This window comes from Crinia signifera, chromosome 3 (assembly GCF_055691185.1).
Source record: "Crinia signifera chromosome 3, ASM5569118v1, whole genome shotgun sequence".
In the NCBI taxonomy this organism is placed as follows: Eukaryota; Metazoa; Chordata; class Amphibia; order Anura; family Myobatrachidae; genus Crinia; species Crinia signifera.
The window spans coordinates 277824672-277847041 of NC_139219.1; the positions used below are offsets into that span (position 1 = coordinate 277824672).

The 22370-nt window shown below is 45.4% G+C and overlaps 2 protein-coding genes across 2 annotated transcripts; one reads left to right on the forward strand and one right to left on the reverse strand.

Annotated features, from left to right (window-relative positions):
* Positions 1-10382: 10382 nt before the first annotated feature.
* ESPNL (espin like) lies at positions 10383-22370 on the forward strand. Its single transcript, XM_083175014.1, has 4 exons — positions 10383-10475; positions 11064-11183; positions 12025-12195; positions 20895-22370. Exons 1-4 carry the CDS (start codon positions 10383-10385, stop codon positions 22368-22370), a joined length of 1860 nt encoding a protein of 619 aa, XP_083031140.1.
* On the reverse strand, positions 13400-16146 carry LOC146062733 (uncharacterized). The gene is made up of 2 exons (XM_083174772.1): positions 16069-16146; positions 13400-15216 (listed from the first exon to the last, which is right to left on the reverse strand). The coding sequence occupies exons 1-2, from the start codon at positions 16132-16134 to the stop codon at positions 14644-14646; spliced, it is 639 nt and encodes a 212-aa protein (XP_083030898.1). The 5' UTR covers positions 16135-16146; the 3' UTR covers positions 13400-14643.

Genomic DNA, 22370 nt, shown 5'->3' on the forward strand with positions numbered 1-22370 from the left:
ACAAAAAACAGAAAAAGAGCTCCGCCCTCGTATAATACTGTTATATAATGTGCACACTTAACAAATCAAATCGGTTAAAAATGATGATTTGGATAACATTGAGTGTGGATGGTCGGGAAGTTCCCCCTCTCTATACACTCACACTTTCAAGTATGTATTCAGGCGTATCAAAATATCATCAAATTAGATCTTTTTACTCTGCATAAGTATTCCAATAATAACGGGGATTCCCCCTTTCCATGTACTCACTATTTAGTGGTATAAATTCAGCGTGTCACAGGGTCTTTCTCCTGGATACCAGATGGTAAGGAAAACTTCCACAAGTAAACGAAAAGTGTCCTTTATTCACAATACATCAGATAAAAAAGCAGGCTGTATCACCCTTCCAGGGCTGACTAGCGTCTCAGGGGTCCAGATGGTATCGGTCATGGGGCCACGTAAGAAAGTCCCTCTGAGTGCTGTCAGTTTACCAGAACAGGTCCAGGTGATGCTTATTCAAGTCACTACCAACGCGTTTCGATCTCAATTGGAGCTCTTTTTCTGTTTTTTGTCTTTCATATTGCCACTACTGAATTTCTCCGAGAAGTAACCCTGATACGGGCCTACAAACAGGGGAGTCTTATCCATTTATAGCGCATACATATGGTGAAGGGTTTACCCAGATTTATCTTATGTGCTATACAGCCAACCTCCCGATCCCATAGAGGAATTGCATGGCCTTCACTCCAGCTGCTGTGGTTGTCTCCCAGGAGGTCACGCTGGGTACACTACCCGGTTGATCAGGAGCATTTAACCTGATCAGCTGAGGAACGGGAATGTGTATACCTATCTTAACCCCTTCATCCTTTTTCTTATTCCTCACCTTTCCCATCTCCCCTTTCACCCAGTACCTACTGTCTTCTGACTCTACCTTCAGCATTTTCCCTCCAGAACTAATGCATTCCTTTAATTTCCCAGTCTTCCAGCTCCTTTGGAAACTTAACTGCTTGGCTTTCCCTCTTCCTTTACCATGTATTCTACTATCTCCAGCTTCTTCTCTGATTTATCATGCTCACCTGTTCCTTCTCTATCTGTTGGAGCTCCAGTCCATCAAGCATACCTGTTTACTTTTCCTTTGATCCCTTGTGCATACCTGTTTCCTCCTTTGATCCATCATGCATGCCTGTTGCCTCCTCCTTTGATCCCTCATGCATATCTGTTGTCTCCTCCTTTTATCCCTCATGCATACCTGTTTCCTCCTCCTTTGATCCATCATACATATCGGTTGCCTCCTCCTTTGATTCCTCATACATACCTGTTTCCTCCTCCTTTGATTCTTCATGCATATCTGTTGCCTCCTCCTTTGATTCCTCATACATACCTGTTGCCTCCTCCTTTGATCCATCATGCATACCTGTTTCCTCCTCCTTTGATTCATAATGCATACCTGTTGCCTCCTCCTATGATCCATTACGCATACCTGTTTTCTCCTCCTTTGATCCATTACGCATACCCGTTGCCTCCTCCTTTAATATCACTTTTCTAATTTAGGATGTAACTAAAGCCCTCAAAGTAATTTCTGTAGATTCCCTTTCCCTCTACAATACATCCAGAAATTCCCACAATTCAATTCAACGACTGTCTACTTAACTGCAAATTCCACCAGCTGCTCCCCTTCATACATACATACATACATACATTTCCTCCCCTCTTAGGCCCTTATTCTGATCGGTGCGTACTTTCCCGAATTCTTTCGGATCGCGTTTTTTAGCCGTCTGCGCATGCGTGGGGAACGCCATGCGCATGTGCCACGCATGGTCTCCGTACTTGTTCTCACTAATACCGCACAGAAATGTGCACCGCAATCACTCGGCCAATATGGGCGTGTTATGGGCGTCATGCGGAATGACACAGGGGCGTAGTTTCAAAGTGGGCTAAATAGCACACCGAATGCACGCGAACAAAAAGGGAAGAAATGTGCGGTGTCCAAAAGGCTAGTATTGCTTAGCGGACACCACTCGGTCATGCGCTAGGCAATCGGAACGCCTAATCAGGACGGACGCACCTCAACCAATGTCAGCTGAACACAATACAATCACCTAATTTACTCATTACTTGTAAAATACACGCTTCTCACTGCTTCAATTGAAACCAATGCACCTTAAATGGACCATTACTAAACACACACATATATGCTGCAGTTTTCACACACTTTTACACTGCAAATAATGAACACAACTTCATATTAATAATACTAATACACATGTCACTTCTGCATGTATCAATTAATCCAGACATTTGGGGGGCAAAAATAACATTTATTAAATCAACGTGGAAAATATTTTCAAAACCATCACAAAATAAATGGTACCATAACAGGACTAAAAGTAAATAATATATAATAAATAGCCACTGCAGAATCATTAGGAACACATCAGGTGGCTTCACAACAAAAGTAGAGCACCAACACTTCAAGTACAGCACACAGTAATGCTAGGCCAAACAGGGCAACAGGGGAACCAAACATTACATTTGAACCGCGGGCAAATGTGGTGACCCTCGGCACGGAATTTGACACAGGATGCTGACACACACAGCTCAATGGAAGATTTGGGAAGACATAACGGTGGAGATTAATGGGGACACAAGTTCATTTGCGGGCACGTTTGCCCCTGGCAGGCTCCTTGCCACGTGCAGCAGCTCTTCGGCCTCGCCCACGGCCACGCTCAGATGGTGGGTCACGTGGAGCACATGCTGGGGAGTGGGGGATGTTCTTCCCCCTCTGGCAGCAGGGAGTGATGATGTTGGGACTGCACCAGAAACGGGTGACATTAGGACCCTATTGCTGGTAACTAGCTCCACCATAAGTTCATTATGGCGGAGGAGGAGTTCATTTTGCCGCAGGGCTTGATCAGCCAGCACCTGCAGGCTAGCAGCAATAGCCTGCATGCTCGCAGCAATACTCTGCTGGCTGGTGGTCAAACCCTGCAGCACCTCCTCGGCCCTACGCACCCGCTCTGATGCCGACTCTCCATGCTGCACAATATTTTCAAGCACATGCCCCCACGTGGACAATTCAGCCGCGGACATTGCCGCCTGCTGCTGCACGGGCCTGCTACTGGGGCCAGGTGGCACGGACTTCACAACCTCCTCAAGAGATTCTTGACCAAGTGGTGGGGATGCTGTTGAAAGAGAAAATACCAATTACCACACATTCCATGCAAAATTCAAAACATCTACTTATGGCCTGGCAAATAATTACCTTCAAGCGTAGAAGCCATCACTTCCGCTGGGGACTCGCTGTCTATGGTACTCACCCCCCGGACCTCCTCCACTGCAATGCAGCACTCGGCCATCTGTTCCAGGGGGGTGAGCTGCAGCTTTGAAGGCATGGGGCCAGCCCCAGAGGTGTGGCTGTGTTCCCACCGCTGGGTCAATTTCTTCTTGAGGTTGCCTTTGAAGTCGTGCCACCTGCAATCAAAGTGTACATATTAATACATGTCACTCCTCATGTTTGCTGTAGCACCCATTGCAATCTGAAACATAATACAACATGTGCCTACTGACACCAAACTTACATTATATTCATTTTGAAAAACAACACTTAGAAGATACAACCACAGTCACCCTACAATAACGATCAATTCAATGTCATGGCAAACATGTCTGTGCCTCCAAGCAACGTGACCACCCATTGACCAACTCCATCTAATATTGAATGTAAACATTACTGGACTTGTACTGCTCAAATGTAACACACATGTACTTGCCTCTTCTTAACGTGCTCCGCCTCACGAACTTGTGGAGCCACCGCATTAATCTCCACCGTTGTCTCCTCCCAGATCTTCCATCTCCTTGTGTGTGTCAACTTTACCGGTGGGCACTCGATCAAATCCAGTGCCCGGGTCACCAGGATGGCAAGCTCCTGCGGTTCATATGCCATGTTTCTGGTGGTTGGTTCCTCTGTTGCCCGATTGCGACCACGGCCACGACCACTGGCACCGCCACTGCCACTGGCACTGCCACGGCCACCGGTTGCTGTACTTTAAGTGCTGGCCAGGCTACTCTGTTGGGAAGCCACCTGTTGTGTTCCCAATGATTCTGCTGATGCTGAGGATGGGCCAGCTGCCGATTGGCCTGATGTTGATGGCCCATCTGGCTGCTCTGGGTTGAGGGGGACATAGGTGGTGTTGGACTCCATGCGGGCCAAGAGGTTCTGCACCACCTGTTCTTCCTCTGACTCTGAGCCAGCCATGTTTGCAACAACTGTTTGCCTTTCTAGGACAACTTTAAATACTATTTCTGTAATTGGCGTTAATCAGCTGCAACCTGCGTTCCGTACGGCCGCGTTCCGTACGGCAGCGTCAACCGTGCGGCGCATACGGCACGCCCCTTGCTGTGGATAAATATTTCTCAAAAACCTGGCAAACTGAGTAAGTCTGATTTAGTAGCTAAATGCAGATTTGAACACCAATGACCAAATAAAACTGAGGTCACACATGAAATGTATATTTGAATGTACATCTGTACTGTGCACTTGTTTGGTATGTAGTACAACTGACACTACCCATTCCATATGTAAATCCAGTCCACCACTTAGGCACAAGTAATCAGTGCTAGCATCCAAATCACATGTGAAAGCACTCCAAATTCAGGCTGGATGCTAGCTACTTTTCATTCCACTTCTGTAGTATGGGCCAGTAGAAGGTAAGTGTACACATGGCAGCATGGCCTAATTTTGGGAAAAGGTCTGCCACTATTTGCTATGTTTCTGCTGCATAGCTTTCATTATAAAATAGCTGTTTAGTACCTTGTTGAGTTAGGTGTAAGTGTCTAGTGATGCAGACTATTTCACCTGTTGCTTATACCCATGTTTGGTGAATGTTATAGATTATATATAATGTGTTTCCATCTTATTTTACACTGTCTGTTTAGGATGGGTGTGCGATGCAATGGGTTAGCCGTCTGTTCGGGCGCATACACGCTGTTAGTGTAAAAATGAACAATAAAGTTAATACCAAATATCACTCTGATCAACCAATGACAGCACATGATTGTTTGATTTGTGCCATTGCTAAGATGGCGGCTTATGGATGAGCAGCACCGTTCTCAGCTGCGGAGCTCAGGACACTGGTCTCCGTTATGGAGACCAGGCTGGGGCGGGCGGGCGGGCCCATTTATAACTAACCGCCAGAAGCGGAATGCAGGTGCGGCGGACCATCGCACAGCTGGAGCGGCGGTGGTCAGACAGACGTCGCCAGCCGGATTTGCTCCAGCAAATCAGGGCCAGCATAGCGAGATGTGAGTGTTTATACATTAAATGGCCATTTGTACATGATTGCTTACATGACCTTATTTAAGGCAATAAGGTCACCAGCCTGATCATGAGTGAAACATGGCATACACGATATGTGTGCTACTTCCTGTTTGACACCCTGTAATGGTGATAAAATATGTCATTGTGTAGGATTAATGTTTGTGATGCTTACAATGGCCCAAATGTCACAGCATACCTGCCATGTTACAGGCTGTGTTTTGTAAAGGCCACTAAGGAGCTGTTTGGCTGTACTATTATCAGTACTTATAACCTTTGCATTTATAGGTTGATAAGGCTTAATACAAATTACCACTAATTGGCACTTTTTTGTCTTTTCCCAAACACAGCACGGGAACGAGCAAGACAGGCCCGAGAAGACTCAGAGGCCTCCCAGGCCCAGGAGGATGCGGAGGCAGTAATGGCGGAGGAGGTTGCCATTGAAGAAGGGGTGGCGGAGGAAGTGGAGGAAGAGGAAAGGGAGGAAGTGGAGGAGGAGGGGTGGGCAGTGGAGGTGGTGGCAGTGGAGGACGAGGTGGCAGAAGAGGAGGAGGTGCCACATGTGGAGTCCACAGAAGAAGAGGAGGCCTGTGAGGTGGTGCAGGCACCAGAAATTGGTATGTATAGATAAAGATTAATTATTCCTTTTGTCATCTTCTATTTGCTTTGTAGCACTGGTGATTCAATTGTTTTTTTCTATACTATGAAGTGATAAAACAAACTGGGTAGCAACAGACACACTTAGGGGTTAGATAGGGTGGCCAAACCATCCCTTTCATCCTGGACACATATTAATGACACAGGTTGTGCGGATGGCTTTCATGTCGATTTTAAGTGCCACTGAACCTGTGTAGTTAATCTGTATCCTGGAAGAAAGTGATGACTTGCTCATGTAAGGGTTACATGTCTCTGCTGCAAGCATACAATCTGTAGCCTCATATAGGTGAGTAGAGTTTACTGGTGATTGATCTTTGTAAACTAGATTCAGTATGGCATAAATGGAGTATGGACAGGCGTGGCTTAGACTGGAGTAACAAGTGGTCAGTGCCCCTGGGCCCTCCTCTAGCTAACCACCCCCTGTGGTCTGCATGTATGTTTTGCACCATAATTGTGTGTTGATTTGGTCTTAGTAATGCTTTTGAGCATGGGAGTGGGTTAGTGCTGCAGCTTCCCCTAACTGGCATTATGACAATGATTTCTGGAGCAGACCATCAGCAGGCAAGCCATGCTTGATTGCACCAATGTACTGTGCATTCCTGAGAGTTGTGTAACTCCCCTGCCAGGCTCCATCATATAACAGACACTGAACTTTGTTTGCAGAATTGTGATTGGTGCAGCGCGTGACATGCTTCTCAGAGCTTAGTCATGGGTGGGTTTGGATTGAGAAGGAGCAGTATGACTGTGAGGTGTTCTACAGAGTAAAGGGTATAGGGCAAAAATCAGGCTTTCCATGTAGTATGTATGCATGTATGTATAGGTGTATGTGTCATATATATAGTTATATATGTGTGTATGTATATATATATATATATATATATATATATATATATATATATATATATACACATATACACATACACACACACCTGTCACGGTGCATGTTTAAAATTTAGGTATGACTATGTTAAATGTATGCCTGAATATAATTAATCATTTTTCTATTTTGATTTGATCCACAGATGAGCCAGCACAAGCACAAGAGGGTCTCCGTGGGGCCCTCTTACGGATCAGAGGCCACTTGCGGCAGGTGCTGAATGAGCTAGACAAGCTCGTTGAGGGGGACTTATAATTGGTGGTTATTTTGAAGTTGGAAATAAAAAATGTTATGCTAATAAATTGTTTATTACAGTTCGAAGTTGTCTGTGTGTTTATTTAAAATGGGAAAGTACTGTATATGTGTAACTTGTTTAAAATATTTTAAATTCTAAAAATGTATATAGTGTATATAGATGTATGTTAAGGTCACATGCTGTAAGGGTTAATGTGTGTAATGAATGTAGTAGGAATGTGGTTCAGTATAGATTAGCATTTAATTGATTGAAATAGATAACAATCCCTTTTTAATGAGGTTGCCTAATTGCCTAAGTGGGTCATGTGATCGCTGTGTGTACTCTGTAAAAAAGTGTGGTATTTAGCGTAAATACTCCGCATCGGTGCGTACGGACAGCTTCCCGTACGTTCTGACGCAGTAAGACCGTGCTTACGCGGGAAGACCGTGCAGAATCTGTACGTGTCCACCGCACACGCACGGTTTGTATGTCGTCCGTACACACGCCCTGTTCTTAAAGAGTGAGTCCGTCCGAATGCGGAGGACACGTGGGCGTTTCTACGGACGTTGGCCGTACGCCACCGCACAGCGTGGCGTGCGGACCGCACCGTAAGAATTCGGGAAAGTACGCACCGATCAGAATAAGGGCCTTAATGACCAGGCAACTCTTGCCTCCAAGCCTTCGTCAATGCTGCACCCACTTATTGATCTACAGGCCTGTCTGAAATAACCTCCCCATCAACCAATCTTGTAAAACCCACCAATCCCTATGGCCTGCCTCACTTTATCTCAATCTACAAGTTCTACCTGCCACATCCAATTGTGTGCCTTTATCCATTACATTGTCTACATCAAATGGACTTGTCTTTTTTATGTTTAATTCGCATTTGTGGGATTACTGTAAATTTATTTTGTATTTAGCAATGTTGTGCAATTGCTAATTATAATTGTACTTTATATATGTAATTTGTGCTACTAAAATTTGTGGTACTTCTGTACTTTCACGGCGCCAGCATGGCGCCGCGCGTCAGAGTCCCCTTGCGGGGCTCGCTTCGCTCGCCCACGCTGCGGGCTCGGTGGCTCGCTACGATCGCCACGCTAATTAAAATCAACTCCATGCCAACATGGATAGTGGAGGTATGAACTATCCATGTTGGCATGGCGTTAACTTAGTTTATTTTACTTAATTAGTGGCGAGCGTAACCCGGAAGTACGCGTGGCGCCATGCTGGCGCCGTGAAAGTAAAGAAGTACCAAATTTGTTAGTATGTTTAATCTGCATTTGTGTGATTTGTAAGTTGGCTATCTTGTGCTGTACAGGGCCGTCTTAACAGCTTTGCAGGCCATAGGCAAACCACCCTTTCACAGGAATAGATTTTTTTTTTAACTTCAATATTTTTATTTAAATATTTTTTTTTCAGAAAAAAGAAAAGGGGTGGGGGAAGGGGGGTACATAGTAGAATAATTGAACTTAGATTCCATGGACATAACGACAATTGAGCAAGAATATCATAACAAATACATTGCATGCAATATATAAAACATAAACATAGGTCCCAAAATGTATATCTCTTGTGGAATGGGACAGTTTCTGGGAATATATTTAATAGCGCTGCAGATGGGGTGGGTGATATTGAGATATCTAACACCTGTCTAGCTAGTTCAAATACGTCCTTCCAATAAGCTGTAATGAAAGGGCAGGACCAGAATATATGATAAATGTGGGCAATCTCTCCACATTGTCTCCAACATAACTTAGAGCACGTGGGCCAAAAGGTATTTAATCTATCTGGGGTCAAGTAAAGCCTGTAGATCAGTTTTATATGAATTTTGGTGTGGTTTAAACAACTGGAATAGATTTAAAAAAATAATAGCTTACCCCTTCTGCTGTCCTGCACCCACCTTCTGATTGGTGGATGGCTCCAAGCATCCACCAATCAGCATGTTGAGAGCCGTTTACTAAATGGCTGCAGACTGCGACAGGCAGCATTCCCTACTTACCTCTCAAGAAGCTCTGGAGGCACAAGCCTGGTGAGCAGATGTCCCTTGCCCAGTCTGTCCTTCTTGAAGGCTCCCCATTAAGACGGCCCTTGTACTGTTAATTACGTGGTACCTTACAAATAGCAATGATAAAGATGCATATACAATACACTCACTAGGATCAGTTTTATCATTGCGTTCAAGTCCAATAAAGCTATGGGATCTTTTATGCATATACTGTATCCATACCCTCCAACATGACCCATTCCATTCGGTACACAATGCTCTGTTCCTGGACGTCCCTGGTAATGTATGATTGCCAGCACCTGTGTTGAAACACCCTTCTCTTCAATTGCCTAGTTCCACACAGGTGCTGGCAATCATACATTACCAGGGAAGTCCAGGAACAGAGCATTGTGTACCGAATGGAATGGGTCATGTTGGAGGGTATGTGTATCTACAGTCGTTATAAGATCATTTTTATTTATGAATTAACTTTGGCTTTCTGGTTAATGGCACTTTACGGTAGTACTGTATGCAGCAATTGACAGGAACGTTCTGTGTGTTTGTAAATGATTTCAAATTACCTGTAACTTTTTTTCTGCCATCCCTGGCTCTCCTTCCCTCGGTCTGCCAGTTCTCTGGGAGCTGTGAAAAGCCTTTATTTCCACTGACCTTTGCCCAAGGTCCCTCACGTGTGTCTCATTTCATTAATGAATCGGATGTGCCACAGATCTTGCCTTTTAGTTACATGATCTCCCATCTACCAGTCCAGGGGGGCTTTTTTCTGAGTGACAATGAGTGGGGGAGGCAGTTAAGCGAATCAGTAGCACAATAAGTGCAGGTAACATATCCCACATGCCTATAAAACCCCCCTCCTTGCAGACACCCTACACCAAGATCCCTGCCTCCCTTTTGCACTACACCTCAATTATTACTGCTACAAGATCCCCCACCTGTGTCTTCCATTGCAGGTAGGTCATCGGAGAGAGAGACAGCGGCAGACAGGTTTATTGGGAAAGGATAAGTGTCAGACACACCGTCTGGTCCCTGATGGGAACACAGGTGTTTGGGGGAGGCAACGCTTGAATCGTAAGCAGGGCTAATGATGTGTGAAAGTGAGAAGGGAGCAGCAGACTAATATACTATAATTGCATTGCAGATAGGTGCGTAAAGTGGGAGTATTATGTGCAGAAGATGAAGCCTGCAGACCAACAGCAATGAAGATAAAACCCAGATGAAGGGACATGTGATAACCTATTCATGGAAGAGGCCTATTCATTTTTTTTCCAAGCCGGCAAGGTCTTTGTCACAGTTTTAGATGTATATTTCCAGTGTCATCATGGAGTCCTCGGAGCAAACAGTGATTTCGGACCAGAGGATGGGACGCCGCTGTATATCAAAAGCCAAGATCGCAGCACTTTTCTCTAACACTGTATGCAGACTCCTTATCTCACCTTTCAGTCACATTCTGCTGCTTAGCACTTTACATCGGGGGCTCATGCAGTGCAAAGGTTCTGTGTCTGATTAACAGCAGGTGTCAGCCAGACACAGGGACCTGTGTCATTCCTGTTCCCCGGTTTAAAGGGATAGTATGGTATCTAGATTTACTAATGCTTTTAAAAATGACAAGTGGTGGTGTTGACCATAGCAACCAATAACATTCTAGCTAACATTTCCCTTGCGCGCTAGAAAATACATGGTTGCTATGGCCAACACCAATTTCCATTTTAGAAGCTTTTAGAAAATGTACACCTTAGACTTTGGTGCTTGCAGCATATGACAGTTTTACATTTCCCTCTATAATATCACCTAACTAATATTTTATATCAATACTTAACCTTTCATGTGGCATTTTGTAATCCGTGTCTATTTGAGGCTATTTGGGAGTTTTCTACGTCACCCATATCACTAATAGCAATAGTAATTGTGCCTTGATGTATATGCAGCTTTATCCTCTTCTCCCTCTATTCTTGTCTAGAATCATCTGACTCTGTGTCATCCACTGATCCTTTCATTTTAGACAGGAGCACGGGTAGAATCGTCATCCGGGAAGCTGCGGGATGCCTTACAACTCCAGGAGAGATCGAGAATAAATCAGTGTATCCAGAAAGCAAGAATCACAGGGATTTTCCTCCAAGCTGTAAGTCACCCGGATCAAAATTGTTCTAACTTTTTCACTATACAATAAAACGGGTGCCGGACGGGTTCCCGACAGTCGGGATCCCGACTGTCAAAACGCCGACAGCCGGGTGCCCGACGGCCACCCACTATCTTCCCTCGTGGGGGTCCACGACCCCCATAGAGGGAGAATAGAATAGGTGGCTCGCGTAGCGAGCCACCGTGACCGCAGCATGGCGAGCCCGCAAGGGGCTTTTTTGTGCTCGCCATGCTGTCTGCCTCCAGGCAGTCGGGATCCCGACTGTCGGGATCTCGACTGTCGGAGTCACATACCACCAGGGCCGTAACTGGGGGGGGGGGGGCTGGAGGGGTCACGCGCACCGGGCGCTGGAGGGGGGGGTGCTAGTGTGAGGTCCTGGCAGCGGGGTTCCAGGGACGAGCAGTGGGGGTCCGTGGACTGGTGGGTTAGCTCCTAGTACTGCCGGGCTGATAGCGCTAGGAGTCCCTGGACCCCTGGACGCTGCCTACCCCTGCTGGCTGCACACAGGTGTGTTGGCAGCGGGGGTCCAGGGACTGGTGTAGCGGCAGCTTTCATTCACTCATCACTCCGTCTCCTATCGCTATTTGCCTGGCGGCGGGAAGTGCTGCCGATTTTGAAAAGACTTGCTGATTGGCTGAATTCAGCCAATGGGGGTCGGGGGGCAACCAAATGACTGCCGCCCATGGCGCCGAAACACCTAGTTTCGGCCCTGATACCATACCCCAATAAAACCGTATGAAAGTCATTTGTTAATGTTTGCACTCTTGTTTTATGAATGTGCAAAATATAAATTTAGTCTAATCTTCCATGTAATCATTTCTAGGCAGATCATACGGATAATCAGGGAGAAGATGCTGTGTACGAGCCTGGGTCTTCCGTGGACTTGGATGCGTTAGTGCCTACACACGACGAACAGGGGAGATCGATACCAGAGTGGAAGAGGCAGGTGATGGTCCGTAGGCTACAAGCTCACTTGGACGAGGAGGCCAAGCCGGTAAGAGCGACCATTTCAGCACCATTTATAATGCACAATTATTGAGGAAGTAATAGACAGAAGTCCTTTAAATGCATCTTTTTTTGTTGGTTGCTCGTACACATAGAATTCAATTTTAAGCATTTATGGCCTGAGTCTAATTTGATACAAAGCAAAGACAAGCAAGTTATGTGGGGTACACACCAGGACGACCACCGTCGTTCACGACCGATAGACGACCATGGAACGATTTCCCTTGGACTTCCCGGGAGCTCCCAGGCAGTCCCCAGCAAACGATTAGCAAAAATTGTGTTTTTTTGCGGAACGATCTAGATCCGATCCCGATGCGCCCGCGATGGTCGTTAAGACGGTCGGATCGCTGGTTTTTGTTTTTTTTGCAAGAACACATGCGACCGTCGTCAGATGGGCCTTTGAAATTTGAATGAAGGGGCTGGACTAGCAGAGGGGGAGGACTAGCAGAGGGGGATAGGAATAGCAGCAGCCATTTTAAACCAGTGTATTTCTGCTTTGTTACTAGTGAGGCTTGGTTTATACCTGCTGAACGCTGGACATAGCTATTTACACATTACTTTGTTTTGCCTGCCATTACAAAGTGTCTTTTAACCCTGCACTATGGAGAATGCAGTGATGGGTAGTCACCAGCAACAGTACCTGCTCTATTATGCAGTTTTGAAGCTCAGGCGTCAGAGAGCCCAGCGCAGGAGAGAAAGATCATGCTGGACAAAGCAGTGGCTACTTCAGCGTCAGACTCGTTCGCACATGCCACTGCTCAGGGACATCAGGGAGAATAACCCAGACGATTTCCGTAACTTCTTGAGGATGGATGATGCCACATTCCAGGAATTGCTGCGTCTGGTGACTCCCCACATCGAGAAGCAGGATACCAAGTATCGCATGGCTATCCCTGCTGAGGAACGGCTGGTGGTCACCCTGAGGTTTCTGGCGACAGGACGGTCTCTTGCTGACCTAAAGTTTGGATCCCTCATCTCCCCGCAAGCTTTGGGCCTCATCATCCCGGAGACCTGCAAAGCCATTGTGAAGGTGCTGCAGTACCAGTATTGCAAGGTAAGGATGAAATATACACTGTACACTTTATTGTGCAAACAAAATATTTTTATTTATAATTTAGGCCTAGGACAGAAACAGGTTTTTTAGGCCTTTCATGGTTAAAACATGTAAAATAGTAAATAGATTGTGTCAACAAAAATATATTATAATACCATATATAAAAGATATTGTACAAAAACACACACTATATATAAAGATTTAAGTATGTATGACCCAGTTTAAACTTTCCCAATAAGTACGGGCTACTGTGTGGCAGAGGATGTCTGCCGCAGATAAGTAAAGGCTGCGGCCCACATGGCGCATGGCGCAGATGCAATGGTCCCGGCCACATTGATGTGCGCCATACGCCATGTGAGCAGTGGCCATCACATACCTGCAGCTGAGACCATGTCTGCCGCACAGTACCCCATACTATTGGTAAAGACAAAAGGGCAATAAATGGAGTTTGCTATCCAGATTGAGGAGAATCCTGTTCTCCCTCTGGTAATGCAGGTACAGGTAGCAGCATATAAAAAAACAAAAAACACACTCTGGTAACTTCTGGAACAGGCACTTACAACAGTAGGGATAAGGTACTGTGTGGCAGAGGATGTCTGCTGCAGATATGTAAAGGCTGCGGCCCACATGGCGCATGGCGCAGATGCAATGGCCCCCGCCCCATTGATGTGCGCCATACACCATGTGAGCAGTGGCCATCACATACCTGCAGCTGAGACCATGTCTTCGGCACAGTACCCCATACTATTGGCAAAGAAAAAAGGGCAATAAATGGAGTTTGCTATCCAGATTGAGGAGAATCCTGTTCTCCCTCTGGTAATGCAGGTACAGGTAGCAGCATATATGTAGAAAACCAAGACAAAAGACACTCTGGTAACTTCTGGAACATGCCCTTACAACAGTAGGGATAAGGTACTGTGCGGCAGAGGATGTCTGCTGCAGATATGTAAAGGCTGCGGCCCACATGGCGCATGGCGCAGATGCAATGGCCCCCGCCCCATTGATGTGCGCCATACGCCATGTGAGCAGTGGCCATCACATACCTGCAGCCGAGACCATGTCTGCCGCACAGTACCCCATACTATTGGTAAAGACAAAAGGGCAATAAATGGAGTTTGCTATCCAGATTGAGGAGAATCCTGTTCTCCCTCTGGTAATGCAGGTACAGGTAGCAGCATATAAATAAACAAAAATACACACTGTGGCCCTTGTGTGGCAGAGGATGTCTGCTGCAGATATGTAAAGGCTGCGGCCCACATGGCGCATGGCGCAGATGCAATGGTCCCGGCCCCATTGATGTGCGCCATACGCCATGTGAGCAGTGGCCATCACATACCTGCAGCTGAGACCATGTCGATGGTAAATGATAAAGTAGCCTATTTTTTAAGACAGATCCTCAAAAACAGGACACTCTGGATCTTCTATCAGTAAAGAACTGTAGAATTGACGGTACTGGGGGGGTTGAGAAGGCTGTGTAGGTGTTGACTGGGTATGTGTTGGAATTGTGCTCGACTGGCCTGCTACGGTGGCAGGCGGAGTAGGCACTGGTGATTCTAATGACAGTGGTGTGTCTGGTGCACTACCAATGCCAACTATTTTAGTGCCACTGTTGAGATACCCTAAACTGCCATTATACACCAACTCCATGCATAACTTTTCAAAAGTAAGTTGCTGGTCAGGAGCCATGTTGCGAACACACTCTGCCACATAAGTGAAGTAGTTGTCATGTTTGTCCGGGTTTCTTTGCAGGACTTGATGTGCCCGCATCATAAATTCTTCATGTGCCGCTGCTTCTCCTTTTTTTCCTTTGCCACGCATTTTTTTGGCACGGGGGAGTGGTGGAGTGGGTTCCAGGGTGGGTGGCGGAGTGCGTGCCGGAGTAGGAACTTCGTTAGATGTGCATGCATTATCAGATAGGACAGATAGGTCTGGGGTTGCAGGTGGGTAGTCACCAAGCTGTAAAAAAATTGAACATGTTTACTAATCAATTCTATTTACTTCTAATTTCAGTTCCCTACCAGCGTGAATGAATGGAAAGTCATCGCAGAGGAGTTTGAACAGCGATGGAACTTCCCAAATTGCGGTGGAGCCATTGATGGCAAACATGTCCGCATAGCCCAGCCTATCAATAGTGGTTCCTACTATTTTAATTACAAGGGCTATTTTAGCATTGTACTAATGGCTGTGGTGAATGCCAACTATGAGTTTATCTTCCTGGATGTAGGAAGGAATGGCCGTGCATCGGATGGTGGCACTTTCAAGGACACAAAGTTCTACGAAAGGCTCATAGCGAACACCCTTCACTTGCCGTCTGTCCAGGAAACTAAACAGGGGCTTAACTTTGTTTTTGTGGCTGACGAGGCTTTTGGCCTGCACGAGCATGTCATGAAGCCATATGCGCAAAGGGGCCTGAACCATGACAAAAGGATCTTTAACTACAGGCTATCCAGGGCACGGCGTGTTGTGGAAAATGCTTTTGGCATCCTGGCAAGCCGGTTTCGCATTTTTCACACTGCCATTAACCTGAGGGTGGACAAAATTGACTGGGTTGTCACGGCGTGCTGTGTCCTGCACAATTTGCTCCGCAGAAAAGCCACACAGCAAAGGGCTACAGGCACAGCACTCCAAGAAGACCAAGAACTGCCAGAGGAGGTAGTGCAGATATCCTCCTTGCAAACCCCAACACAACGCTACACAGGGAGTGCACGAGCCAAACAGGTGAGGGAAGAGTACATGGCCTACTTTAATGGGGAGGGCGCTGTGGATTGGCAGGAGGAATCAATTAGATAGCCAAAAAAATAGACTCACCGATGCAGACTGCGAATTCTCCTCCTCCTCCTGCGCCGCGACTTCTTGGTTTTCCTGTTCGACCATAAGGACTACTCCTGTCCTCATCGACTCCTGGCTGAGGGTGAATGTCAACCGGTCATAGTACCAGAGCGATGTTTGATACATCTCGTCGACTCCAGCACCAGACTTCTTTGCAGCCTCCATCTTCTTGTGTTCCTTTAAGAACACCGTGCGCATATTCTGGATGCGTTTCCTCACCCATTCAACATTGGCCTCTGGGTGAAATGGAAGACTGTAGCGTGCCAACTCCTCCAAGGCTTGGTTTCTTTTCATTTTGTTTGAATACTCCTTGGATTTGGTTCTCCACAGGCATTCGTGTGTACGATATTTTTCAATAAACCCTTCCAAAAACTCTTGTTCCTTTGCGTTGGACATTGGGACTGTAAAAAGATAAAACCATTTTAGTTGTTATAGTTATACCCATGTTTTGTTTCATATTTAAATTTTTATAGTTATAGTTACCAGTTTACCTAGTTCTTATGTTTTAAGTATTTAAAATGTTAATAAACTTTTATGAAAACCACTATACATTTTATTGTGCAGATTGCTATTCACACACACAGGTGAATGGGGCCTAGCAGAGAGGAGTGCTTGGAATACTGCAATGGTGGACAATGGTTTATGTATATATATCTATATATACACAAACACACACACACAGGTGAATGGGGCCTAGCAGAGAGGAGTGCTTGGAATACTGCAATGGTGGACAATGGTTTATGTATATATATCTATATATACACAAACACACACACACAGGTGAATGGGGCCTAGCAGAGAGGAGTGCTTGGAATACTGCAATGGTGGACAATGGTTTATGTATATATATCTATATATACACAAACACACACACACAGGTGAATGGGGCCTAGCAGAGAGGAGTGCTTGGAATACTGCAATGGTGGACAATGGTTTATGTATATATATCTATATATACACAAACACACACACACAGGTGAATGGGGCCTAGCAGAGAGGAGTGCTTGGAATACTGCAATGGTGGACAATGGTTTATGTATATATATCTATATATACACAAACACACACACACAGGTGAATGGGGCCTAGCAGAGAGGAGTGCTTGGAATACTGCAATGGTGGACAATGGTTTATGTATATATATCTATATATACACAAACACACACACACAGGTGAATGGGGCCTAGCAGAGAGGAGTGCTTGGAATACTGCAATGGTGGACAATGGTTTATGTATATATATCTATATATACACAAACACACACACACAGGTGAATGGGGCCTAGCAGAGAGGAGTGCTTGGAATACTGCAATGGTGGACAATGGTTTATGTATATATATCTATATATACACAAACACACACACACAGGTGAATGGGGCCTAGCAGAGAGGAGTGCTTGGAATACTGCAATGGTGGACAATGGTTTATGTATATATATCTATATATACACAAACACACACACACAGGTGAATGGGGCCTAGCAGAGAGGAGTGCTTGGAATACTGCAATGGTGGACAATGGTTTATGTATATATATCTATATATACACAAACACACACACACAGGTGAATGGGGCCTAGCAGAGAGGAGTGCTTGGAATACTGCAATGGTGGACAATGGTTTATGTATATATATCTATATATACACAAACACACACACACAGGTGAATGGGGCCTAGCAGAGAGGAGTGCTTTGAATACTGCAATGGTGGACATTGGTTATATGTATACACACAGACATGGGGCCCACCCAAAAAAAACAGTGACATGGTCGGGTGCACGGTTGCCAAACCAGTGCTTTATACACACTATATACATTGGTGGCAACAGTGGGCATGCATAGAAGAGCATTGGGAGTGCAAACATACCAGGTTGTTGTTCTGGGAGATGAGACAAGAAGGAGAGTCCAACTGCTGCGCCAGCGCTGTTTGCTATGTGGAAAAACATGGCGCCGGGGGAGTGTTTAGGAAATGCCACTCAAATAGGCTGGATCAAACGACGGACGCACCGACGGACGGACGACGGAGGCGGCAAAAAACACTCACGATCTGCATACGATTGACGGTCGGTCGGCCTGGGATTGACAGATCCTACCTGCAGCACGTAGGACCAAAGATGCGACCAAACGAGCGGCGTGAACGCGCATTTGATCGGAATCGGATCAAATAAATGTCAAAAACACACGATAGTACATACAATCTGCATACAACCGGTCGGAATTGGATCTAAATTGACAGAATCGTGCCCTAGTCGTCCTGGTGTGTACCCAGCACTGTGCACCTGGGTAAGACCAAGCTGCTTTATTTATTTTATTTACAAACATGAATCAGGTTCTAAGTGACCGGTGCCTGCATTCTGCAGGAGACTCCCTGAAATAGTAGCAATCTCCCTGCCTCCCTGAAGAATGTAGGAATCTCCCTGATTGCACCTAACCCATATTATGCAGCTGTTACATTGGGAAAATAGTAAATCAGAGATCTATACATTCAAATTAAATCATCCGTGCCATTTCCCTGCATTGGGTATAACACACAATGGGCCAGATGTACTAAGCTTGAAAAGTGATAAAACAGAGAGTGATAAACAGATACCCAATTAGCTCCTACCTGCCATGCTACAGGCTGTGTTTGAAAAATGACAGGAAGGAGATGATTGGCTGGTGGTTTTTCATTCTCCTTTTGAGCACTTTCAAGGCTTAGTACATCTGGCCCAATGATCCCTATGGCTACATGCATCTTAAATTAGGGTTCTTGTGGCCACTTATAAGAAGAAACCACTCGAAAAATGCAATACATGGACGGTCCTGACATGTATCAGTGTCTTTTTTCCCCAAGTACAGTACAGTAGCTTTTACTGCTTTCGGACTCCTCTACGTTTGGCTGTAAGTCATTTTATGACGCACCTCTCAGATGGAGCAGTACATGTCCACGCTTCTATGTGCCTCCTTCACAATCTCCCTGACATGATTTTTCGAAAGTAGGCAAGTATGATTTAAGTACATATTACTCTATGCTGCAATAGCTTTGAGAACTAGTTATGACATCTCCGTTAAACGCTCTTGTGCACCAGCCCTTACTCCCAATCCACTATTTAATAGATTTGAGCATTTTGCTGGTGTTAGGTTAAATTGCACATACATATTATGTCACTATGCCATTAATTGCTGACAATAAATTCATATCAGGGTTAGACTTTTGTGCTGCATATTTAAAAGTAATCCATCAAATCTATAGGACATTAGTAAGTGAAATTACCATTTCTCCTTTGCATACTGTAAATACAATGGCAATATATGATGACATTGTTCTAGGGTTCCTTATTCCTATATGTACAGTAACATGTCTATTTTTATCTATTTGATCAGTTTTCCTCAGGGGCATCACTATTCGGGTGCAGACCGCACTCAGGTGTGAGCATTGAAAATGGTGACCCTGAAATGCCGGCTACATGAGTACTGCACTATGACATTAACTGTAGCGCCCATCTCCTGTTACTGCGGAAGAGCCGGAAGTGTAGGCAGAATCCCCCGGGCACAGCCCAGCATTCATGGAGCGATGAAAATGGGGGCGTGTGAGACCATGGCCTTTATCGAAGTCATGCACCTAGAACAGTGATGCCTTTGCTTTTCCTATATACTTTCCTTACTTTTCTTCATGTTAAACAATATGTTCCATCCAGGATCAGCGCCTATCTTCTTTTTTCTTTTAGGAGTGTTGCTGCCCAGACACCCCTGGCCACTGCCGCAAGCCTGCCCCATGTCCTGCTCATTGTAATGGGATTCCCCTCTTCAACCGCTGCCTAGCCTATTGCTCTAGCTCCCCTTAAAAATGTATCTCCCAAAATGGCCTCCTCTAGCATCCTAAATAACATTTTGTGAATGTGAGGAACATTTTCAACGGGGGCAGGTGTGATGGGACCACAGACAAGTAACTGTAGATGTAGGCAGGGGTGTAGGCTTAGCAATAGCCCCCGCAAACCCCCAGTGTCTACAAACAACCCAGCACCTCCAAGCCACTAAGAGTCTGTGGGGGCTATTCCTACGTCACCGGGGGCAATCATTTACAAGGCAAAACCACGCCATGTAAATGATTGCCCCTTTTAAAAATGGTCAAACTTGGACTACATTGCACCCCCCCCCCCCCCCCACACACACACACACACACCCAAACACAATCTTACAAATTAGATGCAAGTACTGTAGGCCTGCATAGGAAACCTATGTCCTAAACTTTAGGACCTAAAGAAATACAGAGTTCAGGTAGGCCTACATATGTATGCGTATGGGTTGTGACAATCACTACTGCTTCATTTTGTTGTCTCATAGTAATCATGGATATTACACATGCACTTACATTTACTACAAATGCTGCAGATATCAACACACATGGAGCTGAGCCACACTTCAGAAAAGAGAGCACTTGCCTGGTGCACTGAGCCAAATTCATGCTGTGCTTTCACATTGCTACTGTTAAAAGTAGGATGGAGGTGCAAACCAACTTTTTTTAAATGAAGTATCATATATAATATATAATAATAATAATAATATATTTGCTACTTTAAAATTTTCATTACCTTACTAATATCCTATATATAATCAAAGCCTAACGCTGCTCCTTACCTCTATGGGGGAGTTCAAGTGATTTGCTCACCTGTGGCCACTAGATAGTGCCTGATGGAGCAATTAGGGCATGAACAGCTGCCAGTGCTATCATTACTTTTATGTTATTCCATTATCTTGACAGGCTGGTGATTAGTATTAGTATATTGCCCATTATACCACTCTTAATGTTACAATTCATTTTCACAGGGAGAATTGCGTTATTCCCATGCACGCAGTGCCCTGCTGGGCCCATACGGGGAGCTAGTTACAGAGGAGGAGCTCTGTGTGTTTGATGGACAGATGGAAGGACTCCGCCGCCGCAGAGAATGTCAGCAGTATGAAAGAGAACTAAGGAGACAAGTGGAACAGCTGCAAGCCCTTCTACCCACACCTCTAATCAATGTCAGCATCAATACGGGGCTCCTTCAGCAGCGAGAGGATCCAGAGTGGTGTGCATGTATGTCTAATGTGATCACCAGTATGTCCAACCTGCTGTCCATCACTAACGGGGTGACAGACTCAGCTGATAAGGTGGTGAAGGAACCAAAAATTAGGTCTCCTTTACCTTCACCTTCTCCAATGAAAGAGCTTGTACAGTGTGGGGTGTCAGTGAAAAGACTGAGGGTGCAGTTTGAGAAACAACAACAACCAAAGGACCAATGTGCAGTCAGACCTCATAAAGTGAAAAGAGAATCAGATGATTGCTGTGATTCGGGGGTAAGTTCAGAAGAGTCTCCATCTAACAGGGATTCTCCCGTTCCACCACGGACGTTGAGGAAAGAACGCATTGTCCTCTTGTTTCTAAGCCACTGGAAAAGATCTGCATATTCCCTACATGCTGCATTAAGAGCTACAGAAAGACCAGAGTCCAAGGAAATGATAGCTGACAACAGTCTTTATCAGGATACAGAGAGTTCTAAAGGCCTACCGGATATAATCCAAAGAATAGAAGAGGCAAAAACAGGAACAAAGTGTGATGCGGAAATAGCACCCATACATGCTCATAAAAATGAGTCTAAAGAAAGGACCCAGAATATGATATTAAGCATTGAGGGAAATAGTGCGGTATCCCATAATGCACAGGACAGCAGTGAAATAAGGAACGGAAAAGAATCTTTGACAGTTCAAGCTTCCCCTCGTGTAGGTAGACTTATAGGACAACTGTTAACGCAAAGAACCACTGTTCAACGCCTGATCGGAGCCTGGCGGTCAGTTCCCCCAGGTACCTCACACTCTGCTTCTGGAGACTCATCTGCTTTTCAGTCTCCTGAACACTGTCTGTCAACATCTCATGGCCAAACTCCTGTTAATCATGACAGTCTTACCCTTGACTTGTTCATGTTGGGATACTTCAGACTTCTTGAGCAGGATCTACCAGAAGAGGAAAGGCGGATGAGGCATCTGCTCTGTTTTGAGGTCTTCGATAAGCTGGGACGCTATGGCTGGCCTAGAGCTAGAGAATTTCACTGCACAGTCTTACAGGAAATAGCCACTGGGCGGCGCACATGGTCTGACGGCTTTGAGGACATCAAAGCTCGCTTTTTTGGACCTAGCACAGACCACATGGAAGCAGAAACCAAAGTTTCCCAGAATTCTGAGGGCCATGATATATGTCAGTGCATTGAGAGAAGTTTTTCATTCTGGAAAGAGAAGGAGGCTGAAATATTTGGAGGGGATTCATAA

Bases quoted from the DNA above. Each gene is read 5' to 3' on its own strand.
- ESPNL (XM_083175014.1), top strand. From the start codon at position 10,383: ATGGAGTCCTCGGAGCAAACAGTGATTTCGGACCAGAGGATGGGACGC. The intron at 10,476-11,063 runs GTATGCAGACTC...CTTTCATTTTAG, and splicing joins CAGCACTTTTCTCTAACACT to ACAGGAGCACGGGTAGAATC. The intron at 12,196-20,894 runs GTAAGAGCGACC...TCATTTTCACAG, and splicing joins TGGACGAGGAGGCCAAGCCG to GGAGAATTGCGTTATTCCCA.
- LOC146062733 (XM_083174772.1), bottom strand. From the start codon at position 16,134: ATGGTCGAACAGGAAAACCAAGAAGTCGCGGCGCAGGAGGAGGAGGAG. The intron at 15,217-16,068 runs GTGAGTCTATTT...ATTTTTTTACAG, and splicing joins AGAATTCGCAGTCTGCATCG to CTTGGTGACTACCCACCTGC.